Genomic DNA, 25,184 nt, shown 5'->3' with positions numbered 1-25,184 from the left:
AAGACAATGAGGCCAGTATGTAAATACTAATTTAACAATCTAGTTGACAAAGCCTCAGCTGATCTATAAATAGCTGGTTTATTAACAGGTGATGCTGAAGGCAGCTATCCTGGCTCCATTTCCCACAATTCCCCATGCCATCTTGTTTTTATTGACCCCGGAGACACAGGGACTCTTAACTGTATGCAGCTCACTCCTCCACCACTACCTGCAGAGTAGCTACAAACACTTGACAACACAATACATATTTATCAATGCCCTTACACGACAAGGATCCTGCAACACCACACACACAATGGCTCCCAGTGCTCAATTAAAGAGAGCAAATGGCTTAGAAAAATAAAAGAATCACGCAGCCTTGCTTTTAAACAGGAGGAGCTGGTCATTCAGGTGCCAACAGGCATTTAGGGGATGATTGACACAGAGCCAGAGCCAGGCACTGTCCATCCACATTTACACTGTGTATTGGCAAACTGAAAATCTAGGATGGCAACACCTTTAGTAACTCAAGGCCACCAAAGAAGCATTTTACCATCTCAAAACAAGATGTCAAAATCCTAATCTTTTTATGCTTCATGTTTCATTTCATCAGGAATTATTATTTTATAGTACATAATAAAACTTACAGCTCTTTACCACCTCCTCAAGGTGCACATGCAGGAGTCCCTTCTTTCCCACAGGCACAAGACAGCTATTTAACAGCAGACAGCACCACCAGAGCCTAGGGCCAGCAGGCAAGAATACTGCATCCTGGTAAAATTGCTGTGCCATTTGGAGCAACACACCAGAACTGCCCTAACTGCAGCATGGTCGGCATCCATGGAAACCACACGAAATATGATGTTTTAGGCTATTCACATGGATTTGTAGAAATTCTCCAGGAGTGTTCTAAGGCTTCAGTCTTCCTCTTGCTGCAAAGAACAGTGACAACATACTTGATGAGCTGGGCTTGTAAATAGCGAGATTGAATTAGAGGAACAGAATAGACTTTGTTATCCCTTCCTCCCACTTGCTTCAAATTTCTAAAGAAACCTTCCAAACACAAGAAGTTGCTGTGTATTTCATGGCCATATGATAAGCAGGAGTAAAAAATTAAAAAAAAAACAACACAAAATCAACACTTATTTTTTCATAATGTCCATCATATTCTTACAGCTTGTATAGTTCAGGCTCCAGAGTTTATCCTGAGAGGGAACTTACTGTGCCCAGCCCTGCACCAATGCCAGCAAGGGCAGAGGCTGCTCGTGACTGGGAGGCTCACGCTGCAGCCAGAGCAAAGAGCCCTGGTACATCCCCTAACTGCTGCACCCTCACTTCTCAACACTGTCCACTCAATGAGGTGACAAGAGTTCCCAGAACACTGATTTGGTCTGCACAGCTCAGCAGATCCGTTCCAAACGATCGCAGTGATCTGTGCCAACGGCAGCACGGTTCCCTACGGAGAGGTCTTTGGATAAAGGACTGCTCCTTCACTTGTCTTAACAACAAACCTTTACAGTTTGGTGTTCTTAAAGTTTTATTAAACACAAGGGTTAAACTCATATTTATATGATTGCAAACCTGTGACAGTCTTACAGTTTGTTTTTAAGACCACCAAGGACTGTGAAAAAGTAACTTTTCTAATTAATAATTAGTAATTTTCTAATTCTAATTAGTAAGTTCATTTGCTAAATTGTCTTTTGTTAGTGAACATGCTTCTCTTTTCTAGTATTTATAGAAATTATATAGAGGAGCTTGACTTAGCTGAAAAGAAAGTTAAAATAAACGTGCTCTCAGAAATTCTGTGGAATTTAGCAAGAGAAGCGATACATTACAAATAAAGAAATCAGTAGTTTTCATTAATCAATTAGGAAAAAACCCAGTATAATAACAATTTGCAATGATCTTGACAATATTATTTAATAAAACTGTCATAAATCTAATGGCAGCAGACACAAGTACCAAAGAAGAATTGAAACATTTTACATAGTTCAGTAAATGTAAGATGCTGCAACAAGGTGTCAAAACAGCCTTCCCAAGAGAATCCACACAGTTGCTGTTTCCTTTGCCTTTGATGTAAAGCTGCATGTAAACCTGCAGTGCCAAACAACTCAAAAGAAGCTTGTTCTATCCCTCAAATCTCTGCATTTCCTGTAGCTCTGGCAAAGTTCCTGCTTCCTTTGGCTGTTGTCTCCTTTCTGATCAGCATATCCGTTGCCCAGATCCTCGATTCCACACCTCAGCCAGTTGTATTCCAGGAGCAGTTAGCAGCCAGCACCCAAAGAAAACTTTAACTAAGTTTGGCTCTGTCTGAAGCAAATTTTGCGCAACTGGAGCACAGATGAAATCCAACTTATCCAGAGTAATTCATTCTCCACACTTGTTTAAGCATGGTCACTCACCGAGGACAGACTGGCAGCCTTCTCTGTGGGCTGTGGATTCCACTGCACTGCCAGGAGCTGTGCTGAGACAAGTCCACATCACACGTCAGTGAAGATGGACTGCACCCTTCAGCTCTGGGATGAAAAAATCAAACTGCTAGATAGGTTCTCTTCCTTGCTGGATACACTGATTTTTAGCAACGGGAAAAGCCAATTAAAGTTGATAAAGACACATTCTCTGCTGATTTTTCCTTACTGCCCACTGCTCAGTGCTGGTATAATGGATAATGTTCTGCCTGTGGGTGTATTTTCTAAGATCTGTCAGTTCTGACAGCATTTTGGCACCTGGATAACTCAAGATCTATACTGAGGGTCCAGGAATGCACTATTTCTCAGTAGCTGATGGGTACATTTTTCAGCAAGGCTTCCCTAATTAAAGGGCTGGAAAGAGATGGGATCAAATTGATAGGCTTTGCAGTCAGATGTTTTATGCTTAGTTTGATGAATTATAAATCACCTTTTGCAACTTTCAGAACACGTGAGAAGAACACGTAAGAGAAACTACAGCAATCTGTCCAGAGTATCACAGTGTAATTATTTATTTTCAAATTTTACCTCTGTCCCTATGGCAAGGCCATTAAAGACATACTCAAGAGAAGCAACACCCATTGAAAATAAAAAATAGAAACAAAAATAAAAATATCAAAAAGAGAAGGGAAGCTTTGAAATGGGATGCTGCTGGTCTGGAGGTACTCCCACAAGGAAGTGTTCTGCCCCAGGAGGGACAGAAGGTGCATCCCTCCTCCTTCAAGCATCACTCTGGGCTGGGAACACCACCTGGAACTGAGTGCTCAGCTCAATCAGCCACATCCTCTGGCAGACCAGCAGGAAGCTTTGCCTTGTCCTCAGCCATCACAGCCTTGTGTCAGGGCTAGAGAAACCACTGTCAAATTAAATACTTTGACTTTACTCCCTGTAAAACTGCATGGAGACAATGTATTCTGTGCTGGTTTCATTGTCTCTGTCAGAGCCCCTTCCCTATATACAGTGAAGTGCAACTCCAGAGAGGCCACTGGCAAGACCTTTCAGAAGAACCAGTTTGTTCTGGTTTTAATGGGATCCTTAAGTACTGAAGTTCTCTTTTTTTGCAAGGTGCATGTGTGTGTGCATGTGTGTGTGTATGTGTGTGTATGTGTGTGTATGTGTGTGTATGTGTGTGTATGTGTGTGTGTGGAGAGCAACAAAAAATACCCCAAACCAGGATGTGAGAGCCCTGTATCCCAGTGTGGATATTCCAAAGTGCCTTGCTGTCAGTGGTGTTCAGAACAGTGCAGACTTTAAACCTATAGAGAAGATAGCCACAGAGTAACCATTTGGAATAGGGAGAGAACAGTTGGTAATTTAAACCATGAAACCAAAGAAATACAATACAAAGCAATCAGGATGTGAAAAGCACTTCCAGGCACTGAGAGGTTAAAACAATTATTTGAACAGCTGGGAAAATTAAAATGGTAAAATAATAGCTACCCTTCAAAATTCTACAGATGCAAAGAGACTCTTCAATGAATAACTGATAAAGGGGAAAACACATTTTAAAAGAGAAACTGTTTCACGCATGAAGGTCATATAAGTAACAGCTCCTCTTAAGAACCCGGATTTCCAGGCTTGGCAAGAGATGAAGAGCTGAGGTTAACACAGCAGCCTTTTACCTTGAGGGACCTAGGGTAAAATCCTGAATACTTTAAGTTACACAAGAAAGTGACTTTGGGCATATTCCTTCTACTGTTTTTTTGTGGGGGGGGGAACAAACCCAGTCTGTTCCCCACTGTAGCAAAAGCAAGGTCGCAGGAGCATGCTGGAATTGTTGTAGCAGTTTATTTCCTTTCCCAAGGAATTATTCCAGCCCCAATGACTCCAGCAAATGGTACAACCAGAGCCACCAGCTAAGGTAGTTTAACTGCTGTTATCTAGGGCTCCTCCAGATATATAACCCTGCTCTGGCATGAATGTGGTGATATGTGATTTTTCAGGTAAAAAAGACAGTCTGTAACAAGTAGCTTTGCTATTCAAGAAAGGTCTAACTGGAAGAATAATGCCAGTCAGGAGTGCAGTGTGTCAGCCACGGTGTACACAGTGCTGCTCATCAGGACAGAGAGACACATCCAGGGGACCCACAACTACAGCAGAGCCATCTCCAGGGCAGGGAGGAGCTGAAAGAACACAGCCAGGGAAGGTTTATCTGCCACTTGGCTCCAGCTATCCCTGTAGGCAATGGATCCTTTCTCTCTACTAGCTATTTTAAAACAAGAAATCAAAAACTTTCAGCAAGTAGAGTAAAATTGACAACTGAATATGCAACACTGTAGAGAAGAAATCGGTTGTACAGTGCCAGCTCTTGTTTCCATTCCTCACCCACCACAAATGCACAACCTCTTCCACATAAACACCATGCAAAATGTTAAAAGGACAGCAACTGAACACACCTCATCAGAGTCCAAAAACATGGATCCTTTGGCAAAAAAAGGCAGAATCAGAACAGAAGGCCAAATCCATTCACCCCAGCAGTCAACTCTTCTATCATTCACACATATCATTTCACCAGTCTGCAACTGGAAAGTCTTAACTCTTACTTTTTTCTTTCTATCTTTTAGTTCTAAAGAAATAAATTAGACAGCATAAACACTGAGATTCTCCTGCAAGAAGACTTTTTCTCCAATCAAAAGCAGTTTTTCCAGGATGATTTGGGCATTTCTGAAGGTCTAAGACACAGCCTCCTCAGCCTTTTCTCTTCAGAGTAGAGTCTACTCCACCCTACCCTGAACACCATCAACATAGTTTAGTTGACAATCATCTGGTATTGAGTCCTGATGCTGTCAGGTGTCTCCTCTGATGGATTAGGCTGCTCATTAGGCAAGGATACTGAAAGAAAACATGAAGGCAATGAATCTGCAACCTCCCCTATACAACTTGCTGCAATTACCTTGAACCCTTAGCTACTTACACCAGGTTTGACCACTTTCAGGATCAGAAGTGTCCAACATGTAGCAGAAAGGAGTAGTTGTGTCTATGCCAAACCAAAGTAGCCTGTGCCACAGAAAGTAACACAGCTGACAGAAGGTTTTCAATAAAGGTCTTGATCTTCCTATGGTCCCAAAGGAACCTGTGACACATTTTTACAAGAGTCAGGGCCCTGGTATTCTGCCAAGCTACATACATTTTGTCTAAACTGAAATTATGATTATAGCTTTAATTCAATATGCTCTCCTTCACTTCTGATCCTAATCTGCTGGCAGGAGCTGTTGGACCAGTAAGCACCTGCTTTTTTTTGCCCTTTAGGTGACTTCGTCACTGTGCTGCCTGAACAGATGCCAGCAGCTAGAGCTGCACAGCAAAATCATTTAGGAAGTTTACCAGCTGGGTACAAAACCTGCCCTAGCAGAGCTCCTAATCCCACTGGGAAACCTGCAGATCCATCTCTGGTACCTTGTCATGGCACTGGTTGTGGTAAGAACATAGAACTGGAATACCTCAGCTTGTCCCTTCACTGTGCCAGCATCATGACCAGTCTTCAGTCTTTTACTTGCCAAGGTTAAACAGCATTCTGCAAAGCTGCTGCATAGCTGAGTAATGTACTCTGGGGTTTTTCAGGGTTCAGAGAATGAAAAGAACTGAAGACATTCTGACAAAATGAAAAGAACTTGAGGTAGAGAAAGAAGGTGCGAGGCTTGCAAAACACCCACCCTTTCTACCCTTCTTCCATGGGGTCTCTGATTCTTACCCATCTTTCCTGCAGTCAAAGTCCCCTGTGCCAAGCAGCTTTCATGTTCAGTGAGGAGTGCAGGAGGAGCAGGGAGATGCAGAGGATTGCACTATGTCCTTATGAGCTTCCAGTGCTCAGAACCCGAAGATTTCTTTTGCTCCTCTGATCAGCCATGTTCAGATGCATATTTAAAAATAAGACAGACACTGAACTCTGTCTTGCCCCTTGAGGGAATTGCAGCCTCCTCCTTCCAAACCGCCAGTTCAGTGCTGCAGGGAATAGGCAGCCTGGTGTCAGCTCCGATACAGGATTTGAAATGAAAGGAATGCAAACGAAGGGGACAGAGAGAGGTGAGGAGGGAGGGAGAGGGTGCAGAGACACTGGAAGGAAGCAGGTGAAAAAATGAAGACAGAGGGGAAAGGAAAAATCTGAGCTCAGACTAGAAATAGGTAAAAGAGAAGAAAGGAGGAGGAAGAGGAGGCAGCAAACCCAGGCAATAGCATATCTCTAGCTCGCTTGTTCAGACTACAAGAGAAAACCTACACATGGCCAGAACTGTTTGTGCTAAGTGGTGAGGAGGAGATAAGTGAGCCACACATAAAATATATGTAAAATACCCACAGTCTGAGTTTTAATCACAGAACATCACAGAAGAGTTTTAGAACAATTTGCCTTGCTTCTAGCTTGAATATTTGCTGTGCACTCTCCTGACCTCATAGGGACCAACCTCAGTGCCAGCATGGCACTGCAACAACCTGGAATTCAGCACACCACAAAAAAAAAAATCAACCAAATCAAAAATATAATGGATAAAATAACTTGGAAGTGCTATATAGCACTTGATTCTGGTGCCAGTGAGATAAAATGGGGATTCCTGAGTCTTCATGTTTCCACATCTTGCACAAGAGGGTTGGCAATTGCTAGTATTTTTAAGCTTAAGAGAAGGATTCCAAGCAGCAACCTCAGGGAAACAGGTTTAAAAACCATAAAAAGATATCGTTGGTCTATTGAAAAAAACCCAAACAGATAATCAAGTGCCTACCTAGATGTAAACTTGCAAATAAGAAATGCCAAGTCAGGAATCAGGAGGGCAAGTTCTTACAGCTCTACAACGTGCACTTCCAGAAACTCATTGGAATTTCAGTGGTACTTGAGAAATTTGTGCCAAGATCAAGAAATGCTTCCAACTGCTGATTCTGAAGCAATTATCAAGAAGAACACAAGCCTTGCCTGAGGTGAAACACACAGTATGGTGTAGACCTACCATCCTGCTGTCAGGATGGACCAGGTACCATGGTACGCACAAATCAAAATTGATGCAGCCAAGGAAAGCCCCAACAGAGAGAGCAAAGCAAAAACCAAAGATCACAAGACAGGACCTAGATGAACAGTTACAGCCTAGAGGCTTATGGAGCAGTTCAGAGCTACTGAAGAAATTCTCTTGCATACCTGGCTGGTGGGTCCAAACATCAGTTGGATCCAAACCTGCTGGGAGGATTAACAGCTACAGATTAACACATAATCCTTATAACCTTTTATCCACATGTCAGTGTACCAGACATCTGTGCTTCAGAAGACTCTTCTCAAGGGAAGGTGCCTACTTCAGCCTTCAAGCACCACAACATCCCTGCTTTATGTTGTCCCTTAAGAAAAGCTTTTCATAGAAGCAATGAAAGCTTTTTGCACTGAACAGCTGGAACCAAAGTCAAAGCACAACGTGGCAGTTTTCTTGGCTGAACAGGGATGCCATCAAAGCTGAGCTTCACAGGAAAAACGTCTGTATTGACAAAGGTTTGAGACAGTGGTTCAAGAGTTGAAGGGAGTCAAAATTGCAATTGGCAGGATTTTCAAGAGGAATATTTTGAACCTTATCCCTCTGCTACAGCTGGCATTCAGAAATTATCTCCCTTACTTCTTCCCTTTAAATATTTTTTCCTGTAACACTTATCAAAGCCACCACCTTCTCAGCAGGAACAGTCAGGACTTGTCAGATCTCCCCAGATGCTGAGATTAGCTAGCTCTCCTCTCCATGTGGGAGCTCTCAGATCCCACAACTTAGTGAGGCAAGGATTTGGACTTGGGATTCAAGTTTTCATGAGGGAATTTCTGTTATTATAGCAGATCTAGTTCCAGACACAGCCACTGTGAACCATGTGACAGGATATGAATCCTCTTCTGTATATTCCTTCTGTGTGATCTCCCTCTTCATTTCTTCACACCCCCCTTTTCTCTACAGTATTGCAGCACTTCACTGATTCAACACAATCAACAAGAGAGCATGAAGGCAGAGGCAGCTCTCAGATTGGAACAGCTGGTTTTCTTGATGGCATCACGTCCCAAAGAGAGGTAAGGAATCACAAGAAAAGAGACTGCTTATTCTCAACAGCAAACAACTCCAGACTAGAGAAGAAAGCACAACCCTGCTGACTGAGAAAAAGGCAGCAGTGGGATTTTGAATATATTTCACACTCCTTGATGGATCATGCTTGAAGATTTTTGTGGGGAAGCAGAGCTCAGAGGAAACCACGCTTCAAAGCCTATCACTGTACTCAAGGGGCCTATGAAAACTTTATAAATATGAACCCCTGCTATCCCATCCAAAGCCCACCTGCAGACCTGCTGACACAACCAGCTCCGTCATGCTCCACAACTACTGCACCTCTCTTCCATCAGGATTTGGAATAAGCTCCTGCCAGCCATGCCAAAGCAGGCTTAATAATAGATGGACAAGGATGACCAGTGGGGACTGGAAAAAACCCAGTCAAAAGTCATTGACCCTGTGAGCAAGGTCTGAACGAGCTGTGACAGCACAGCCATGTCACAACCAACAACCACAATGAGCACTCACATCAGTGAGCTGGCAGACCTTAGGCTGTTTCATTCACACACAGTTGCCTGTCACACCAGTCCTTGGACACAGGACCACAACACTGTGATGTTTCCTCTTCCCTCAGCTGCTGTCCTGCCTCAACATAAAGCAGCAAAAGCAAGCTACTGAGGAACTGACAACTGCCTGCTCATCAGCAGCACAAAGTGCTGATGCCAGCAAGGATCTGCAGTTGCTCTGATCCCCAGAGCTCAAATTTTCCAAGCATGAAACATTTGCTTGAACAACACAACAAGTGGTGCAGGAAGCAAGACCACAGGCTACCTTAAATCCACCAACCCTTTTCTTTTTCCAGGCTGCTCACACCTAATACTCTTTTATCTCACCCTAAAATAACAGAACAGGCCTTAGAGGATCAAGCTATAAACTTTTGAAAGCTTTCTGTAGCCCTTTCTTGCAACAAGGACTTTGTTGCCATTTCTCAAAAGCAAAAAAGGAAATCAATACTTAGACAGACACAGCATATTCCAAAGGACAATCTTCTCAGTTGCTGCAGTGAGTCTCTCCAATGAAGGTGATCACAATGGTAGGCAGAAGTTAACCCCTCAAACATTCAGGCAAGCCAGAGTCTTCAAGCGGAAACAGGTTGTTCAAGAGCAGCCATTTGGATTTCTCCAGATTCATGTGTCTAAGTTAAGTTTTTCTGTGACCAAACTCACCTCTAATAAAGAGTGAGTCAATATCCTTTCCCCCTGCACAAGCACCACTGGGGTCCCTTCCCTCCACCTAATTGCCTGTTTTCACAAGGTATACAGGAACTTATTACTTCAGAGCCCTTGTGCTTCTGAGGAACACCACTGCAACTCACCAGCAGGTTTAGAGTAAGCAGAGTGGGACATAAACCAGGCTCATGGATGTACAACATGGCTACGTGAGCCCCACTTCCTTGAGCAGGGTAAAGCTCCAGACATGGCCTGGAGGGAGCCCCATTTTCAGGAGGAGTGCTGGCACACTGAGCCCAGCACAGTGTCACTCACGTCACCTCAGCAGGCTCTGCCCTGCTCTCCAGGGTCTGCTCTGTATATGGCAAAGCTCCTACCAACATCTGTTCAGTTTTTATACAAAGCAAGTCAGGGCTCTGCAAGGCAGCACAACATCTTTGTTAACATTTCAGTCCCTCAGAGAGAAGCTCTCCTTTGGCTTTGTGTCAGCCACCTTTGGCTGTGTCAGAAAACAGTGCACAGCCTGCTTTCTCAAGCAAAGCCGTTTGCCTGCACAAAGGTTCCCAGCAAACAGACAGGAGGCTGCAGCTGGAGAAAGGAGACCTGGGATCACTGCACACAATCTCACCTTTTATTATTTAGCCACGTTTACTGAACACACTCTGGCTCTAATCCATCAGTGCAAGAAGCCTGTTAATACACTCACCTGATAGGAGAGACTTTCCTGTGTTTTATGGGGTTCTATTGAAGCAAATGTCAAGGCTCCACAAAGCAAGAAGGCACCAAGAAGTGTCTCACAGCCTGGGCTGTGTTGGGCTCTTTCCCAGCCAGCACTCATCTGATACTGGATTAAACAAGGAACTTGAGAGCATTCTGTTGTCTCAAGTTCACAACATAGCTCTGTGTGCACACAAGCCACCCATCAGCAGCTGCAAGAACAAAGCATGACTTTCACTTTTAATGGCTTCCAAAATGCTTGTTGTTTTTGAACCAAGTGGCAGCCCATGTGCCTCAAGACATTTGATAAAGACTGGGAAGCGGGAACTGCATTAGAACATTACACCCAGTCTATCTTCAGCAATGAACCTGCTTCTGCTCCAGAGGTCAATCTGGAGTCTATACAAGCTGTAGAGCTTTAAGGTTGGCTTTTGCAGAATACAGGGATCACTGGTGCCATACAAGGTCTCCACAAAAATTCCTCTAGTGCACTCCAGCTCTGGCACACTGCCTTCATCATGTCAGCTCAAGGTACACACAGCAAGGAACACTCCTACCTCGATCACAGCATCCAATACATTTTTCAGTGGCTGTCTACTTTTACAAGATTTGAGAAGATTTCCTGAGCCTCAGAATACTCCTAAATACACTGAGGCTTGGTACCAAAAGATAAAATACAACCTTGATGTGCCACAGGAAATTAAACAGTACTGACAACACCCCAGGGGCCCCGAAATACTACAGAGCTTGTTAAATGATGGTAATCCTAAGCAGGCCACAGTTAGCACCACTGAAGAACAAAAGTTTTCAATAGTTCCTGCTGATATGGCCTGAGGGAAACTCTTGTGTTCAAAGTCACCTGAATCCATGAAGAGACAGGGTCAGAATGCCCAGAGGATCATTAGAAGTATCCATATAACTTCCCAGCACACTATGTTTAGCTGCAGCCAGTGCCTCAAAAGAAAGATACATTTCCTTCCTTCTTCCACCCATGAAAAGTAATCAGCAGAAGTTCTCAAACATGGAATTAAGATGGCATTGAGATGGGACAAACAAATAGTAATTCAATCTCCTTTTCAAATCCTTTGGAGAGATCAACAAGACTCTATATTGTATCTATAACCAGAAACTCTCCTATTCTGACAAAGAACTTATTTTATAAAGCTATCAAGCAGGTAACTGAAACACAGTGTATTACTTACCCTACTGAATCACACAGAATATAAAAACCACAATTCTTTGATATTTAGAAACTTGGTTTATTTTTTTTAATATTATGCCAATATACTATTCTAAATTGCAAGGTTCACAATTCTATCAGCAAAAAGTCTCTAATGTTAAGAAGTTTTTTTAAACAGCAGCTGGGCAGGGGCCCATCACATACTTGGGCACTGCTTGTCTGAGCCCTTACAGGCAGCCAGAGAGAACCCATAAATCAGTTCAGTCCTGTATCACTCTCCTATTTCCACAGTAGTCAGGAGAGTGCTACAGAGAAAAAACTTCAAGAACAGAAGGGAGGTACTTTTAATTTAACATCTAAAGAAGAAAGGTGTGTCCCAGACAAAAACTGAACTGCTTCAGTAGCTGTGTCAGGGCACTGCATGGTACTAAAAAGAGAATAAACTCAGAACAACTGCAATCATGAGTAGGAAACATCCTTCAGAAAATAAGACAAATGTAAAAGCTTCACAGCAGTTTGGTCTGAATGCAGGAAGAAAAAATGTTGCAGCTGCTATCATCTCCCGAAATTTTAAGCTTGCTTTTTGTCCAGTTATCTGATTTCCTGAGGATTTGTATTGTGAACAAAACTTCAAACAAGCAGAAAGAACATCTGAAGATCCAGGAATCTGTACAGGTACATGCAACTGTAATGAGAAGGTACCATCTCCCACCTGGCAGGACACTGCCATCTGCCAAAGGCTTGCTTGACCTGGACATGGGGGTGCTCCCTTCAGTTTTTAATGCAGTGTCCATACTTTATGAGTCATTAAAACATTTCAAATCATCCTCATCAGCAAACTCAAAGAGGAATCCAGGGAAAAAGCAAATTAATAAAAACATCCTCCATTTTCATATGAAACACTTGGACCAGGTTGGGGTTGAAGTAAACACTCCACAGAGAGGAAACTGGAATAATCAATATGCAAATTCAACCAGTTCAAGAGTTTAAAAAAAAAAACAAAATTATAATCTTTTTTCACCAATGTTAAATTAATTCTGAGGGAACTAGGTACCAGCTGGGACACAAAAATGCTGCCAGTGTAGTGGTGATTGTTGAGACTTCCCAGCCCCCCCAAAAAAGAACAGCGTAATAGTGCTTTATTAACAGCCCAAACCATGAAACCCTGAGCTTTCTGTTCCACAGCTCAGTAAAGTAATCCAAGAGATGAGCTCCTCAGAAATATAAGCCAAGTCCTTGTGGGCAGCAAACGTGGACTGATAAACCCAAGGGGAGAGAATGCAGAGGCAGATGGGCAGAGGTAATCAGAAATGACAGAAAGATAAGCAGGCAGAGGGCAAGCAGAGTGCTTGAAGGACAGAGGCAGAAGAGATGAAATTTCATAGCATACAGGTATTTTAAAAGTTAAATCAACAGCTTTCCAATACCATTACTTAAAAAATCATTCCCCCTAATATATGCAGGAAGCCAGCTGCTTGTGAAATGACCTTTAAACCCTACGTACCATGCCTTATTAGACTAATTCAGAGCTGGAGGTTGGCTGATCCTGAAATCCATTTATACAGGACAAACAGGCATTCAGCAGGGACAAGGAGCGAACACATTGTCAAAATAATTTTGTCTGCATTTCTGCATGCACACTCAGGCTCAACACAGCAGAGCAGCACTTCTCCAGCTTCAGAAATAAGGTACACCAGACACTGCAGCATCACCCTAACTCCAGGCTTCTCTTCCTTCTTTCCTCACATTACAAAGGTAACAAACTTTAACAAGTGCTGTCTTTCTGGACAGCTTCTGTGAGGTCTTCTGCAGAGGTCTTTAAGAGCCTTGCACCAACTCTTAAAAGCCCCAGTAGAGGCCTCTAACCAAAAAAGATGTTATAACCAGAAGAATGTTTCTTGCCAGAGATGGAAGTATCAGTAGCAGAGCTAACTCGAACATTGTACTCAGAACACTGTCTTCAACATGTCTTGTTCCTGTATTTGAAGCTCTGGTGTCCAGAAAGGTTTCTTCAATTGGTTTGCAAAGGTTTAGCTAGGACTGAAAGCTTTAAATTGTTTTGGAAGCATCATGAGTATGTCAGGAAATATCTCGAGACAAGGAGGCCTGTTGGGCAGACAGACAGTGTCACAGACGGGTGAAAATCACAAACAATTACTGCAGGCACGATGCAGAAAGAAACTTTCCCTTGAAGTTTGGATTTTGTAACGGATGAATGCTCCACAGCCTTAGAAGAGGAGGCTCTGTGGAGAGAACAAACATTACTAGCAAGCACCATCAGGGCAACTTCTGCAAATCTCCTTCTCCAGTATGCCACAGTTCTGAAAAGGATTGGCTTCCCACTAATAGGAGGGCTCATCCATCATTCACTAACTTCCAAAGAAGGGCTACTTAGAGCAGTCTTGCTTGCTTGGAAGCAACTCTTCCAGTTGAATGAGACCACTGCTACAATAACCCCTGTACGCTGCCCACACAGACACATTCAGCTGAGTGGTGAAGGCTGTAAATCCCACTAGTCCTCCAAGTATTCAGCCCCAAAATCTGTGACAAAAATCTGATGGATGGTGTGTGGAGACTGCAAACTGCACACTGCAGGAAACCATCCTGTGCAGACTACAATCAACAAAGGGCATAACAAATCTTTGGTTTCCCCAGTTTGTCATCAAGGCTTTGGCATCTCTGATAAAATTTCCCAAGTTATAGCCAAGTCGTCAGAGAACGGATCTAACACTGTACGGAAGTTATGGAAGTCAGGGCTACTTTGGAACTTCCTGGGAGACTGAAAGCACTTGACCACTGACCTTGTGCTTCTAACCAGCAGCTGCTATCGACAGCAATTTTTGTGGATCTGTTTCAATCTAACTTCAGCAGCAAAACACATAGTTTAAAAATTGGAAATAAACTTCTTTCTATCCAAGACTGCTTGGTCATCAGTCTCGTGGAATTAATCTGAGTAAGAATTTCCACTTCCCACTTGCCAACAGTGCTACAAATCTTTTGTGAAAGAATCTGGCATTAAAACAGCCAGATTTATCAGAACAGTCTCTCACCCCCAAGCAACTATTTTCCATACTAGATAAGCCTGACTGAATACAGGCTACAGTTCTCAGGAAAATGCTGCCTAACACACCATACAGAGAACACAGAACTAAAGAAACATTTGATCCATGTAGTCCCACTAATTTAAGCCTAAAGAGAAATAATTTTTGAAAAGAAAGAGAGAGAATAACAAGACTGAAATTTTGATACCAAAGTCTAATCAGACTTTTCAGATACACCCACTCAAAGACCTCATTAGAGCATCATGTCAGCTAAGATGTGTCATTCCTGACCACTAACTCTTATAGTATTTTAATATATTATAGTATTTAGTAATTGAAAAAAAAATATAGACTGTTTTTAAACACTTTCAGGCAAACTAGGTTTTAAACCAAGAACTGTAACAAGAACACATTTTAGAAATAACAAAATGCCAAATAATTCAACTTCAGAAATTGTAATGTCATGCTGCCTTTTTTCCCTCTTTACAGAAGTTGTTTTCAAAAATCATCTGTAAAACATACGTATTTAGATTAACTTTGCCAGTAAATATATCTGAAATCAGAACCATCAAGCAAGAAATTAGACTCAAAAGCAATTATGTCTCACTGCAACAATGTCAAAACCCCCAAACAAATAAAAACCAGAAAACAAAAAATAAATGCACAGGAACTGGGTGTTGAACTGTTATAAAACAGACTGTTTATGAGAAGAGAAACGCAGTCAGGAGTCCTCCTTTCAGATCAGGCAATGGATACAAGAACTTCAGAGGTGAAGATGATGTAGAATATGGACTAAGAATCACTGAAAGAGGAGCCCTGAAGCACAGCCAAGCAAGTTTTAAACTTATTTCTGTTCAATTTCTTCAAAAATTATAAACTTGAGGAAGTTTAGGCTTTACAGGGACTACAAAGAGCAGACAGAGAAGAGAATTTGTTTGTGTGGGTTAAGTGCTTACAACACACCAGGCTGTGGGGAACATCAGAGCTTCATGGAGTGCTGAGACACAGAGTAAATAAAGAACTTATGCCTCCAGTTTCATAAATACCAGGTATAGGCAGCAGACATTTCCATTTTAAGTAGGCCAGCATTTACTCTAGAACATGACTCATATATTAAGATGGTAGTTTATGTCTTTTCAGGCAGCTCTATATTTTTAGTTTATCCACCAGTGAACTCTTGAGGATATGAAGTGTTATGTATAGACCCAAGACTCGCCAGAATCTACAACTGCTGCCTTGAAAATCAAAACAATAACTGTTTCCATCCTTCATAATTAGAAGCAAAATATGGATCCTCTTCACCTTTGCAAATACCAGGTCAGGGTATGCCTGGGTACAGTTAATCCACTGCTCCTCTGTGTTTACAGCTAAACAAACAGCAGCTGCCTGCAGCTTGCAGCTCTCCCCCAACTCCCTTGTGGGGGCCATTTATTGAGCCATATACTCCTTTGATAGTGTTATCACCACAGCATTTGCACAAATAAAGGTTGAAAGAGAGAAAGATTTTTTTAAAAAAGAGACAATTTCCTTTACAGAGAAGGCAAGAGGAACCCTTTACAGATATATTTGCCTTGAGCAAGGACTGACTGACAAAAGGTAGGCAGGACAGCCATATACCTGGCTGAGGATGGTTGGGCACAGCATCCTCCAGACAGGAAACACACAGATTTATCTGAAACTACAAACCTGAATTCCAGAAAGCTCAAACGACCCTAAAGCCTTTCAAGTCAGATATATTGCATTTCAAGCATTTCTGTGTGATAGATCTCCTCAATGAGGCTTCAACAGCCAAGATTTACCTTTGCAGAATCCCAGGGGGAGGAGAAATACTGGCATTTCTTGAGTACAGATACAGACCTTGCTATACCTGGTCCAAACTTTCTTTCTCCAGGCATACACACTGACTGCTCCTCTCTATCCTGATAAGTACACAACCTATCTATAAAGTACTGTGAAACCCACCAGAATGCAAACAATGCTTTACCAAAGCCTGATGATCTAGAATGATCAAATACTTGATGGCATCCAAGTCTGTTTCTCTTAAGCAGAGAGAGATCCAAGTTGCAGAAATGAAAGCTCTCAGCAGGCCAGGCTTCAGCAGGATCAAGAGTGCTTGAGCAAAACTGCTCCATCAGGATGGGACACTGCAGAAATACCTGCAGCATCCTCTCAGCAATCCAAGTCCCTGCCCACAGATTAGAGACAAACTTCCAGCAGAGTTGTAATGCTTTGCTTTGTGTGCCAAAAGAGACCTGGGTTTTCACAGAGATCACTTGGAAATGTAAACGCAATAAATTGACCACATTCCTTTTTATTACAGTCAAGGGCAAAGCAGAATTCAGACGACTCAAGGTTATGTTAAAAGTCTGCCTTCACTGGAATTCAGTCAATCAGTATTTAGCAAGGGCTTGTTTGCACACAGCAGAGTGACTCACAGCAAATGTATGTGGATTTCCCCTGCACTTTCATTACAAACCCCAAACATTCATATACAGAGAAACTCTCCAGTTTATTGCATCGTAATTTCCTTACATAGACAAGCCCTAAAGCCTTGACAGAAGTAGGTTTACCTTTGTCTGTTATGAATAGCAGATTTGTGAGAAGCTGGACACAGAGCAGGGAGGAAGAGTGCAGGATTATGAATGGCTCCTAGCTCAATGTATACAGCTCCTATTGACAAGGGAATACACGTCTGAGTACATGGCTCCTGACAGCTTGGTTTGGCCAGGAGCTAGTGCATGAAAATTTCACCCTGGTCCTTCAGTGAAAGGCACCTGGAGACAGTAAGGAAACCCCTGAAAAGAAGGGATACATGCTCTTTACTAACAGACATTTTTCTGCACACAATTGCAGAAAGCATGCTCTGTTTGAAATCTCAGCTCATGATCACCTGAGGCCTCATTTTCCAAGTGGCAGCTGGTTGGAGATTCCCTGGTATAACCACCAATTATGTAACAAAGTAACTAAAATTTGCCTTCAATTCAGATTTGCCTATTGGTGTGAACAGAATGCAAGGGCAGCAGAATGGGTCTGCTGTTTCAGAGAAACACTCTGAAAAGTTTGCATGTGAGTGCATATTTGCACGGGGGAGGGAAGCAATTCACTAATAGGACTCAGACTTTTTAAAACAAAATCATTTGGTTTCCCCTTCCAACTAGACCAAAACTAAGAAAATACGCAGATTTCCACTGCCCACTCTCTTTTTCCTTCCACACCCCCTTCTCACTGGCACAAGATAAAACCTTTGGGAAACAGCAGCAGCAATTTTCAATTCTCATTATCTAACGGCAGCAGTAGTTCTTGGTGAAACTTGCGGTCAATAAACTACAGGCAATTTTGAAAGACACAATGGGAACTGCCCCTCCTACAGCTGTCCCATTATCCCAGCTTTTATTAGATTTAAAGCCAGCGATTTTTATGCTGTAGCTCAAGTTCTGCAGAGCCATGGAAACAGACCACCAGAAAAGATAAAACACTCCTAAATTAAACACCCTCTAAAGTCATAGAACTTCCACATAAGCAAAACATGGGATGCAGCAAGGAACCCAGTGCCTAAAGGGGCTGATGCTGCTGCACTGAATGAATGGTGACACAACCAGAACTCAACATTCAGGGTGGTATAAATGGAAAAGCTCATGAGCAGGTTAGGCAGGACAAGTTGAAAGCATACTGGCTACAAAGGCAGACAGCAAGAGCAGGATCCTGCTCCCATAACCATGAGCAATCCCAGAACAGGCACCAAGTTTGTAGTCTACGCTCTGGATATGCTTCACAAGAGGCACAGGGAAATACTCATCTCTGGCTGCTAAGTCAGATGGCCTGCTTCAGATGACTTTTTAGAATCAGATGCATCTTACTCTACATGTGCTTATTTCTCTCTGTTGACTACAAGAGATAGCCCAATAGCCAGAAAATAAACAAAACAGGTAACAATAGCTATCTCTACCCTGCACTACAATAAAGTAACCTGTTCCAGGAAGAGGGGCTGTACAGGAAACCATTAGAAAATACATTTTAAAACTCACCGAATGATTACCTGATAAATTTGTTAATGGGGCAGAAATAACTGAGGGTGTATCTCACCTCCTGGCTCAGAAATGTGCACAACAGGCAAAGGAAAATGGGTGTCCAAAGGAACAGTCTCAAACAAACACAGTAAGGGGGAAGAGACCAAGAATTATTCTCATCCACTGTAAGCTCTAATTTTCTAGAAATCTAGAACTTGCTTTCTCTGGGTCTAATGTATACCATGCCCTGGAGACATTTTTACCAGCCATCAAAATGAACTTGCAGAGAACCAGATGCTTCATTAAAGAATATTCAGCAAGCCTTATAAAATCTGTAGTAAAAAGCAGAACAAATCACCACCATGCAAGTGAGCTGAAGTCACACATCTAGCATTGATTACATTTCCTCCTGCACTGGAAACAAATTGTGTTTAAAAAAAAAAAGGTAAAAAATACCCAAGAAATTAAGATATTCTGGCCTTTCTTTCCCACATTCCTCCAACCTGAATTTCCTGAAGGAGGAATGCGTGAGACAAAGCCATTTGGTATAAGATGCTAATTTAAACTTAAAGAAAAATAACAGCTTAAAAAGGGGAAGGGAGGAGGGAGTTTTAATCCTACATGATAAAACAACAGCTTGTGATTGCTACAGATATCTCAGGAGTCAGAAGAGTCAGTAAGAGCAGAGAGGCAAATCGTCAGGGCTTCAGCTGTCCTGGGACAAAAGGAAATGACAGAAGACATATTGCCTTACAGAAGTTGTATTTGAATTTGTACTTGCAGAACCCTCTAGTGCCTATCCTAGCTGTAAGGTGTTAGTTACCTATTCCTTAGTCTCTCAAGCTCCTTCCTAAAACATAGCAAGATTTTCTGCCACACTATCATCATCCACAACAAATTAATGTCCAATGCACTTCGCTTCCAGATAGTTTTGAATAATAGTGGGGAAAAAAAAAATCTGAAGTTCATTGAAGACTGTGGGAACAAAGACAACCAGACAACCCCCAGTTTTTGGTTTATAAAGAAAACCTTCCAAAACCTCCACCAAATCCAAAAAAAGATCCAAGTTATTAGGATCTTTCACTGCCCTCTGCTGTTACCAGTCATTTAGTTTCCAATTTACTCTTTAATAATGTTGGGCTGGGGCTCGGGGCTGGCAGCATCCCAGCCCCTTTCTCAGGCGGGTTGGAGCCGCAGCTTGCAAATACGCTGAAGTTTAATGCAATCTGTCTTCTTTGGTAATCACATTCCACCCTCACTGCATGCAATAAAGATGTATTGGTAAATGCATTTGCTAAAGATATACTCGACTGAAAAGGCTACAAGCCTGATTTAGAGGAAGCAAGAAGGATAACAGAGGCTGGCAATAGATGCACCAATGCTCTGCACACAGCAACCAGGGGCACGGATTGTGCAGCAGCAGCACAGGCACCACTTTACTTTAAAGCTGAGGAAGAAAAAGAAACCACATGTTTTGGGAGCTGGGGACTTCGGAGATATCAGAGAAAAGCCCTTTCCTTGGCAGCTTTAACCTTGCTGATTTGCAGACATACAAAGACCTTCTTTGTAAACAGGAAGGAAAAAAATTCCACTAGGACTAGCAACAACATTTGGTCTAATATATCCTGACAATTTTCCCATCTCCTTCTGTTGGGCTTCTTCAGGGAGCTGGCTGGCAGCTTGTTTCATGTTATACTTAAATCAGGCATACAGCTTCCCCTCACAATGCTAATGGAGAGAAAGATTGCTTCCATGAAATATCCACCTCTCCCCCACCCTTTGCCTTAGTAATCCCATGAGAGAAGTCTCAATTTTCTATTACCATCCTTTTCCCTACATACACTTTATTATATTCTCAGCACCTTTTGGAGAAATTTCTACTGTCAAAAAAACCCCAAAAAACAAAACAGAAAAGTCTGCCCTTGGGAGACACCTGACCCACTGAATTCTCACATGGCCCAGGACCATACCCTAGTTGTGATGTCCTAATACTTCATTTTCTTTTCCCCTTCACTTGTTTCAATAGCCAGAAATTCTTCCAAGGTACTGAGCAGCCACTGTCCTAAGGCATCAACAGAACCTACTGGGACTCTGCATCTCAGAAGGAAGAGCCATAAGGCTTCCTGGCCTCCCACAAAAGATGAAGAGTTTTTAGGAATGTGAAATTTTCTTAACAGACAGCAGCTTTGCCCAATACAGAACATTTCCCCATGCAGCAATGAACAGAAGCAAGACCTCCAGCTGCAAGGTCCCACAAAAGGAGATGTGTACAGCCTGTTGAAAATGTTGCAGACTGTGCCAAAATGGATTTACTTACTGTTTGCAGTATACAACATCCAAGAAGGTAAAAGTAGGTAAAATCATTGATTAACTTTGAAACCTGGGAGCATTGGTTCTACTGTTTTGGTGGCAGCTCAGTACAACAGGACCCACTGACAGGAATGAAGTTGGGACATACCAAAGTGTGACTGGGAAATGTGGAATGAATGTGGGGAAATGGATCCCAAGGAAGATTTGTCTCCTATGAAGATTGCAATTTGACTAACAGATACCACAGCTCTCAAAAAATGCAAAACAAGACAGCAAGGCCAGCCAGTACAACAGAGAAGCTTTTGTTACCTTCTGAGCTGCACTAACACAGCGCTGATATTCCTTCGCCAGCTCCGAGCATTTGAGCACTTCATGTTTGTTTTCTCGGTAGCACTTCAGAATTTCAGACTGCAGGTTTGAACAGACAGGATCAGCGTTCCTCCTCCTGCAGGGAAAACAAGCACAGAATGATGCATGAAGAGGAGTTTTCAACCACTTACTACCACTTTGCCAGCAACACACATATTAATTTTATGCTGGAGTCATGTAGTCCGAATAGAGAAGCTGGTGGGAGAAAGCAGGTCAAATGACCAACAGTGTCTTTCAGCTGAAAAATCCAGGTACTTATCAGAAAGAAGGAACATGATCTTTCTTAGCTAGTGTAGAAGGCTGTTTCACCCTTACATAAAACATCATCTCTCCTCTGCAGGCAGGAGGGAAAAAAAATCCCCAAGTCCAAGAATTTCAATGATTTTCTCAACTTACACAGGAAATCTTTGGCAGACCTCAAGAATCCTGGCTGAGCCTGCACTAGATCTGTAACAGTCTGACAAGGAACTGAACAGACTTGTTGAATAAGCCACCTCGATCTATTGAATTCTCATCTATTTAAACACTACAAGAAATCCAGCATGGTTGGAAGCACTGCAATTCTCCAAGTGACTTGAAAAAAAATCAGAATAATAGCAAGACCAGATATCTGTTTCTTTGTATTTCTGCAGAAATTAGTACTCATACTCTGCAAATGGCATTGACAGTTACCCAAGAACAATTAAGGATGATGTTCTTTTACTCTAATGTGCATGTGTACATATGGCACATCATCAGCAACAGTACCAATAAAGGGGAAGGTCGTTGTAAAACAATCCCAGTAACAATGGCACAAACACAGTAACAACAGTGACATCAGCTGCACAGACAGGCAGACACAAATTGCAGGCATTTGCAGTACCATGGCCATGGTACATTTTACCAGAGAATAAGAGACCATATGCTTAGGTGTAGAAATCCTCAGATGTCATCTCCTAAACCATAAATCCATTTAATTCCTTGCATTTCCTGCCCCAATATGCTTAGAAATCTGTGCCCAAATATCAAACACACCTCTTCCTTTCCAAAGCACTTGATGCTACAGGCAGATATTAATGCCATGCTATGATGTATTCATTTCCACAGTAACAACAGGCACTCATTCAGCAAAAGGGCTTCACAACAAGGCAGAGAGAGGGAAAATATGACCTGTCCCTAGGCATGTCACAGTCTCTCAGGTGGAACAGATTTCTAAGAAACAGGAAATCTTAAACCAAGATCTTCTGAAAGCTTTTGGAGAGCTCAGATATGAGTTTCCAAATCATGCACATCTGTGTAAGGTGCTCAGGAAAGAAGTGGAAGGACCAAAAGAAGAAAAATTTTGTCTTTTCCTTATCAGCAACCTGGGTGCACTCTCACAATAATTTGGTTGAGATATACTCTAATTGGTACTTCTTCAGTCCTCAGTCTTACTGACAACATACATGGACAGAGTAGGGATTTATCAGTATGACAGCCACATTCTACAACACTGAGATTTGGATCAGAAACAAAGATACTATACAGACTTCTTTTTCTACCTCTTCACTAATCTTACAGCTTTTAGAAGAAACTTATTCCATGTACAGTCCCTAAGGGCTGGTGTTCATTTCTAATTTCTATGTTATATAGAAAATCACCTTTAAAGCCTTGAAAATCCATATTCTAAAAAAAAAAAAATCTTCAAATTTTGGGATAGAAAAGAACCCAGAGAGAGCTTCAGAAACTCATAATGTTGGCATTTTGCTTTGTCACTAACTTTAATATCACTCTAATCAAATCAGTGAGACTGTGGAAATGATAACAAACAATACCAGGTCAGGAAATACCACCAAATCCCTCAATTCATTGAAAAAGTTAAGACTTTTAAAATTAGTTCTTTTAAACTCAGTGATGTTAAACTGAAGGGCATTTTGTAATTTTCATATAGAAACCTGGAAGAGCTAAAAGGTACAGCATACCACAAACCAGTTTGTATTCATCTAAACTGAACAACACAGTACAAACATCTCAGAAATATTTAGAGGTTGTCACTGTCAGCAGGGAGAGCTACAGGAATTGTGTTTTTTGTGTCTTTCCTATGGCATCAGTCTTCACTGCCTAGAATAAATATGAAGTTAGGACCCACCTGTGGGCTCACACAGTGCTGCAAAGTCTGCAGTCCTCTTCCTTAACAGACCCCTTGGTGCTCAGCCCACAGGGCTATTTAAAAGTCACACAGTGGTGAGCAAGAAGCCACAAAAAAGAGTATTGTTACCTAAAGCCTACCAGAGGCAGGGGACCAATCAGAAAAACCAGTATGCATTTCCCAGCAAGTACTTAAACCAGCATTCCTACACACCACTTCCCACAACACAGGGAGGATTTATTTGGTAACGTATACCCAAAATCATAACAAGATTATTCTCCTTTATTTCTTCAAAATAAAACCTCAAGCTGTGGTTATGCATCAATTGTGCCAGCATCTCAAAATAGATTTAGAGACACTAATCAACAAATTGCAAAGCTGGTTTAGGTAATTATCAATACAAGTTACTGCAGAATCTGGGAGCACACAAGTTATCCACACCCAGCAGATTAGTTCTGGTACCCATCTGGACTGGAAAGAGGTACCTGAAGTGCTCTGGTGAACAGCTGCTTGAGATGCTTTCCTCCCTGCACAGTAATCACAATGTCTGCCCAGTCTGAATCAAGGGATGGCACTCTCCTGCTCACATTAACTCTCAGCTGTAACATTTCCACAGCGGGGAACTGCAGCCCTATACACATACAACAGCTGCACCTTACAGGCTTTCCTCATACACATCTGAGACAAAAAGGAATTAAACCCACAGCCTCCAACTACAAACACTGTATCTGTAGAATACAATGACATTGTGGGTTCAGTTCCAAAGGAGGTGGACTTTGATCAGCTATCTCCCTTCACCCTCAGCCTAGATCAAGGCTGTTGGCACTAACTAATCTTTAGAAAAATTCATCTTCTGGACACCCAACCACACTGCTCCTGATGTGTCACTGAGGGTTTTTACCATTATTTCTCATATGAGAGAGAAGGAAAACAGTGGAAAAGGGATGAGGTTTGTATATACAACTAGAATTGTTGAAGCAGAAGACTCCTATGCTTTGACCCTTCTCCTAAAGTGGGGCAAAGTTTAAAGCATATGTGACCACCAAATGAGGTAGACAGTTGGCCTCTGTCTAAAATAAAATATGCTGCAACTGCTACAACTATTATCAAAACAGGTGTAAGAGGCTCATTTACAGCAGCTAAAAAAAAGGCAGGAGAGAAAGGCTGGGGTGGAAAGTGATAGCACTGCACATAGTATCTGCAGACAGAAGTATGGAAGACAAGCTCTGACAATACCTTGGAAATAAATACATGCAGGACTTACAGAATATGAAAGATTAAATCAATAACACACACTTCTCATCTGTTAAAGGAGGAGGAAAGGAGAAAAGATGACAGGTGGGAAAAAGGAAAAGATGGATTTAGAAATAAAATTCATTAGCAGTGCATCCCCTATCACAGAGAGGAAAGAAACCTTTGCCTTGCCACTGTGCAATGGGCAGGAAGGCTACATACACATGAAATCCATGATTTCAGAACTTCCTCTCCACCTCCCATGGAGAGCTTTAAATCAGGACTTTGCCTAGAAAAGAAGGGAGAGGTGTTCTTAAAATGAAACAAAGGGCATCCTTCTCTCTGCTATCCCTTGAGGTAAGACAGAATGAGCACGATCTTGCTGCATTTTGACACCGAGAGTTACCAAATCCTTTCTATCACTACATATTCCCTTTACTTTATTTAATAAATGAAATCTCATCAACTTATCCTTCTTCTATTATCACTGCTGACATCAATCTGATAATATTGGCTTGGCGTGGAATCGTGCTATTATATGTCCTCTTGAT

General features: G+C 42.0%; 1 protein-coding gene across 4 annotated transcripts in view; it reads right to left on the bottom strand.

The window, feature by feature from the left end:
- Positions 1-25,184, bottom strand: part of CHCHD6 (coiled-coil-helix-coiled-coil-helix domain containing 6) — a 109,654-nt gene that overhangs the window by 15,405 nt on the left and 69,065 nt on the right. For 3 of the 4 annotated variants that reach the window (XM_033517361.1, XM_015641313.2, XM_033517360.1), the window contains exon 8: positions 21,234-21,369. In XM_033517361.1, the coding sequence (XP_033373252.1) occupies positions 21,234-21,369 (136 nt within the window). Of the gene's footprint in view, positions 1-3,967; positions 4,001-21,233; positions 21,370-25,184 lie in introns of those variants that run through there. The other variant, XM_033517359.1, reaches the window with a different exon arrangement.

Source organism: Parus major, chromosome 12 (genome assembly GCF_001522545.3).
Source record: "Parus major isolate Abel chromosome 12, Parus_major1.1, whole genome shotgun sequence".
NCBI lineage: Eukaryota > Metazoa > Chordata > Aves > Passeriformes > Paridae > Parus > Parus major.
This window is presented reverse-complemented; position numbering and strand designations above follow the sequence as displayed.